The sequence below is a fragment of the Palaemon carinicauda genome, chromosome 14 (assembly GCF_036898095.1).
Source record: "Palaemon carinicauda isolate YSFRI2023 chromosome 14, ASM3689809v2, whole genome shotgun sequence".
NCBI classification, from domain to species: Eukaryota; Metazoa; Arthropoda; class Malacostraca; order Decapoda; family Palaemonidae; genus Palaemon; species Palaemon carinicauda.
Window position 1 is genome coordinate 90,453,486 of NC_090738.1, and position 5,000 is coordinate 90,458,485.

The following is a 5,000-nucleotide window of genomic DNA, read 5'->3' on the forward strand; positions in this document are numbered from 1 at the left end:
AAGAAGTATTCTGGTGTAGAGTTATTTTCTAATCTCAAGATATTCTTGAAGAAGAAGAAGAAGAAGAAGAAGAAGAAGTATTCTGGTGTAGAGTTTTTTTCTAATCTCAAGATACTCCTGAAGAAGGAAAGGAAGAAGAAGAGAAGTATGCTGGTGTTAAGTTTTTAATAATCTCAAGATACTCTTGAAGAAGAAGAAGAAAAAGAAGAAGAAGAAGAAGAAGAAGAAGAAGAAGAAGAAGAAGAAGAAGAGATGTAGTCTGGTGTACATTTTTTTTCCCAATCTGAAGATACTCATGAAGAGGAAGAAGAAGAAGAAGAAAAAGATGATGAAGAAGGAGAAGAAGAAGAAGAAGAAGAAGAAGAAGAAATGTAATCTGGTGTACAGTTTTTTTTTTCTTTTTTTTGCAAATCTTAAGATACTCGGGAAGAAGAAGAAGAAAAAGAAGAAGAAGAAGAAAAAGAAGTATTATGTTGTAGAGTTTTTTTCTAATCTCAAGATACTTTTGAAGAAGAAGAAGAAGAAGGATTCTGGTGTAGAGTTTTTTTCTAATCTCAAGATCCTCCTGTAGAAGAAGAAGAAGAAGAAGAAGAAGAAGAAGAGAAGTATTCTGGTGTTGAGTTTTTGCTAATCTCAAGATACTCTTGAAGAAGAATAAGAAGAAGAAGAAGAAGAAGAAGAAGAAGTATTATGTTGTAGAGTTTTTTTTCTAATTTCAAGATACTCTTGAAGAAGAAGAAGAAGAAGTATTCTGGTGTAGAGTTTTTTCTAATCTCAAGATACTCTTGAAAAAGAAGAAGAAAAATAAGAAGAAGAAGAAGAAGAGAAGTATTTTGGTGTTGAGTTTTTGCTAATCTCAAGATACTCTTGAAGAAGAAGAAGAAAAAGAAGTATTCTGGTGTAGAGATTTTTTCTAATCTCAAGATACTCTTGAAAAAGAAGAAGAAGAAAAAGAAGAAGAGAAGTATTCTGGTGTTGAGATTTTGCTAATCTTAAGATACTTATGAAGAAGAAGAAGAAGAAGAAGAAGAAGAAGAAGAAGAAGAAGAAGAAGAAGAGATGTAGTCTGGTGTACAGTTTTTTTTTTTTTTTTTTTTTTTTTTTTGCCAATCTCAAGATACTCTTGAAGAAGAAGAAGAAGAAGAAGAAGAAGAAGAAGAAGAAGGAATGTAGTCTGGTGTACAGTTTTTTTTTTTTTTTTTTTTTTTTGCAAATCTTAAGATACTCGGGAAGAAGAAGAAGAAGAAGAAGAAAATAAGTATTCTGGTGTACAGTTATTTTCTAATCTCAAGATACCCTTGAAGAAGAAGAAGAAGAAGAAGAGAACTATTCTGGTGTTGAGTTTTTGCTAATCTCAAGATACTCTTGAAGAAGAAGAAGAAGAAGAAGAAGAAGAAGAAGAAGAAGAAGAAAAAGAAGAAGTATTCTGGTGTAGAGTTTTTTTCTAATCTCAAGATACTCTTGAAGAAGAAGAAGAAGAAGAAGAAGAAGAAGAAGTATTATGGTGTAGAGTTTTTTTCTAATCTCAAGATACTCTTGAAGAAGAAGAATAAAAAGAAAAAGAAGAAGAAGTATTATGGTGTTGAGTTTTTGCTAATCTCAAGATACTCTTGAAGAAGAAGAAGAAGAAGAAGAAGAAATATTCCTGTGTAGAGTTTTTGCTAATCTCAAGATACTCTTGAAGAAGAAGAAGAAGAAGAAGAAGAAATATTCAGGTGTAGAGTTTTTGCTAATCTCAAGATACTCTTGAAGAAGAAGAAGAAGAAGAAGAAGAAGAAGAGATGTTGTCTGGTGTACAGTTTTTTTTTTTTTTTTTTTTTGCCAATCTCATGGTACTCTTGAAGAAGAAGAAAAGGAAGAGGAAGAAGAAGAAATGTAGTCTGGTGTACATTTTTTTTTTTTTTTTGCAAATCTTAAGATACTCGGGAAGAAGAAGAAGAAGAAGAAGAAGAAAAAGAAGTATTCTGGTGTAGAGTTATTTTTTAATCTCAAGATACTCTTGAAGAAGAAGAAGAAGAAGAAGAAGAAGAAGAAGTATTCTGGTGTAGAGTTTTTTTCTAATCTCAAGATACTCTTGAAGAAGAAGAAGAAGAAGAAAAGAAGACGAAGAAGAAGAAGAAATGTAGTCTGGTGTACAGTTTTTTTTTTTTTTTTTCGCAAATCTTAAGATACTCTGGAAAAAGAAGAAGAAGAAGAAGAAGAAGAAGAAGAAGAAAAAGATGTATTCTGGTGTAGAGTTATTTTCTAATCTCAAGATACTCTTGAAGAAGAAAAAGAAGAAGAAGAAGAAGAAGAAGAAGTATTCTGGTGTAGAGTTTTTTTCTAATCTCAAGATACTCTTGAAGAAGAAAAGGAAGAAGAAGAGAAGTATGCTGGTTTTAAGTTTTTTCTAATCTCAAGATACTCTTGAAGAAGAAGAAGAAAAAGAAGAAGAAGAAGAAGAAGAAGAAGAAGAAGAGATGTAGTCTAGTGTACATTTTTTTTTTGCCAAACTGAAGATACTCTTGAAGAGGAAGAAAAAGAAGAAGAAAAAGATGATGAAGAAGAAGAAGAAGAAGAAGAAGAAGAAGAAGAAGAAGAAGAAGAAGAAGAAGAAATGTAATATGGTGTACAGTTTTTTTTTTTTTTTGCAAATCTTAAGATACTCGGGAAGAAGAAGAAAAAGAAGAAAAAGAAGTATTTTGTTGTAGAGTTTTTTTCTAATCTCAAGATACTCCTGAAGAAGAAGAAGAAGAAGAAGAAGAGAAGTATTCTGGTGTTGAGTTTTTGCTAATCTCAAGATACTCTTGAAGAAGAAGAAGAAGGAGAAGAAGAAGAAGAAGAAGAAGAAGAAGAAGTATAATGGTGTAGAGTTTTTTTCTAATCTCAAGAAACTCTTGAAGAAGAAGAAGAAGTATTCTGGTGTAGAGTTTTTTTCTAATCTCAAGATACTCTTGAAGAAGAAGAAGAAAAAGAAGAAGAAGAAGAAGAGAAGTATTCTGGTATTCAGTTTTTGCTAATCTCAAGATACTCTTGAAAAAGAAGAAGAAGAAGAAGAAAAAGAAGAAGAAGAAGAAGAAGAAGAAGTATTCTGGTGTAGAGTTTTTCCTAATCTCAAGATACTCTTGAAGAAGAAGAAGAAAAGGAAGAAGAAGAAGAAGAGAAGTATTCTGGTGTTGAGTTTTTGCTAATCTCAAGATACTCTTGAAGAAGAAGAAGAAGAAGAAGAAGAAATATTCAGGTGTAGAGTTTTTTCTAATCTCAAGATACTCTTGAAGAAGAAGAAGAAGAAGAAGAAGAAGAAAAGTATTCTGGTGTTGAGTTTTTGCTAATCTCAAGATACTCTTGAAGAAGAAGAAGAAGAAGAAGAAGAAGAAGAAGAAGAAGAAGAAAAAGAAGTATTATATTGTAGAGTTTTTTTCTAATCTCAAGATACTCTTGAAGAAGAAGGAGAAGAAGGATTCTGGTGTAGAGTTTTTTTCTAATCTCAAGATACTCCTGAAGAAGAAGAAGAAGAAGAAGAAGAAAAAGAGAAGTATTCTGGTGTTGAGTTTTTGCTAATCTCAAGAGACTCTTGAAGAAGAAGAAGAAGAAGAAGTATTATGGTGTAGAGTTTTTTTTTCTAATCTCAAGATACTCTTGAAGAAGAAGAAGATGAAGAAGAAGAAGAAGAAGAAGAAGAAGAAGAAGTATTCTGGTGTAGAGTTTTTTTCTAATCTATAGATACTCTTGAAGAAGAAAAAGAAAAAAAAGAGAAATATTCTGGTGTTGAGTTTTTGCTAATCTCAAGATACTCTTGAAGAAGAAGAAGAAGAAGAAGTATTCTGGTGTAGAGTTTTTTTCTAATCTCAAGATACTCTTGAAGAAGAAGAAGATGAAGAAGAAGAAGAAGAAGTATTATGGTGTAGAGTTTTTTTTCTAATCTCAAGATACTCTTGAAGAAGAAGAAGAAAAAGAAGAAGAAGAAGAAGAGAAGTATTCTGGTGTTGAGTTTTTGCTAATCTCAAGATACTCTTGAAGAAAAAGAAGAAGAAGAAGAAAAAGAAGAAGAAGAAGAAGAAGAAGAAGAAGAAGTATTCTGGTGTAGAGTTTTTTTTCTAATCTCAAGATACTCTTGAAGAAGAAGAAGAAAAAGAAGAATAAGAAGAAGAGAAGTATTCTGGTGTTGAGTTTTTGCTAATCTCAAGATACTCTTGAAGAAGAAGAAGAAGAAGAAGAAGAAGAAGAAGAATAAGAAATATTCTGGTGTAGAGTTTTTTCTAATCTCAAGATACTCTTGAAGAAGAAGAAGAAGAAGAAGAAGAGAAGTATTCTGGTGTAGAGTTTTTGCTAATCTCAAGATACTCTTGAAGAAGAAGAAGAAGAAGAAGAAGAAGAAGAAGAGATGTTGTCTGGCGTAGTTTTTTTTTTTTTTTTTTTTTTTTTTTCTGCCAATCTCAAGATACTCTTGAAAAAGAAGAAGAAGAAGAAGAAGAAATGTAGTCTGGTGTACAGTTTTTTTTTTTTTTTTTTGCAAATCTTAAGATACTCAGGAAAAAGAAGAAGAAGAAGAAGAAGAAGAAGAAGAAGAAGAAGAAGAAGAAGTATTCTGGTGTAGAGTTATTATCTAATCTCAAGATATTCTTGAAGAAGAAGAAGAAGAAGAAGAAGAAGAAGAAGTATTCTGGTGTAGAGTTTTTTTCTAATCTCAAGATACTCCTGAAGAAGGAAAGGAAGAAGAAGAGAAGTATGCTGGTGTTAAGTTTTTACTAATCTCAAAATACTCTTGAAGAAGAAGAAGAAAAAGAAGAAAAAGAAGAAGAAGAAGAAGAAGAAGAAGAGATGTAGTCTGGTGTACATTTTTTTTTCCCAATCTGAAGATACTCTTGAAGAGGAAGAAGAAGAAGAAGAAAAAGATGATGAAGAAGGAGAAGAAGAAGAAGAAGAAGAAGAAGAAGAAGAAGAAGAAATGTAATCTGGTGTACAGTTTTTTTTTTCTTTTCTTTTGCAAATCTTAAGATACTCGGGAAGAAGATGAAGAA

The 5,000-nt window shown here is 31.2% G+C and overlaps 1 protein-coding gene across 1 annotated transcript in view; it reads left to right on the forward strand.

Annotated features, from left to right (window-relative positions):
* The window catches only part of LOC137652876 (uncharacterized), a 7,902-nt gene extending 2,969 nt beyond the window's left edge, over positions 1 to 4,933 (forward strand). The window contains exons 2-5 of the mRNA XM_068386270.1: positions 179 to 371; positions 2,499 to 2,598; positions 4,512 to 4,705; positions 4,839 to 4,933. Coding sequence (XP_068242371.1) covers positions 179 to 371; positions 2,499 to 2,598; positions 4,512 to 4,705; positions 4,839 to 4,933 — 582 coding nt within the window. The remainder of the gene's footprint in view (positions 1 to 178; positions 372 to 2,498; positions 2,599 to 4,511; positions 4,706 to 4,838) is intronic.
* Positions 4,934 to 5,000: the final 67 nt, after the last annotated feature.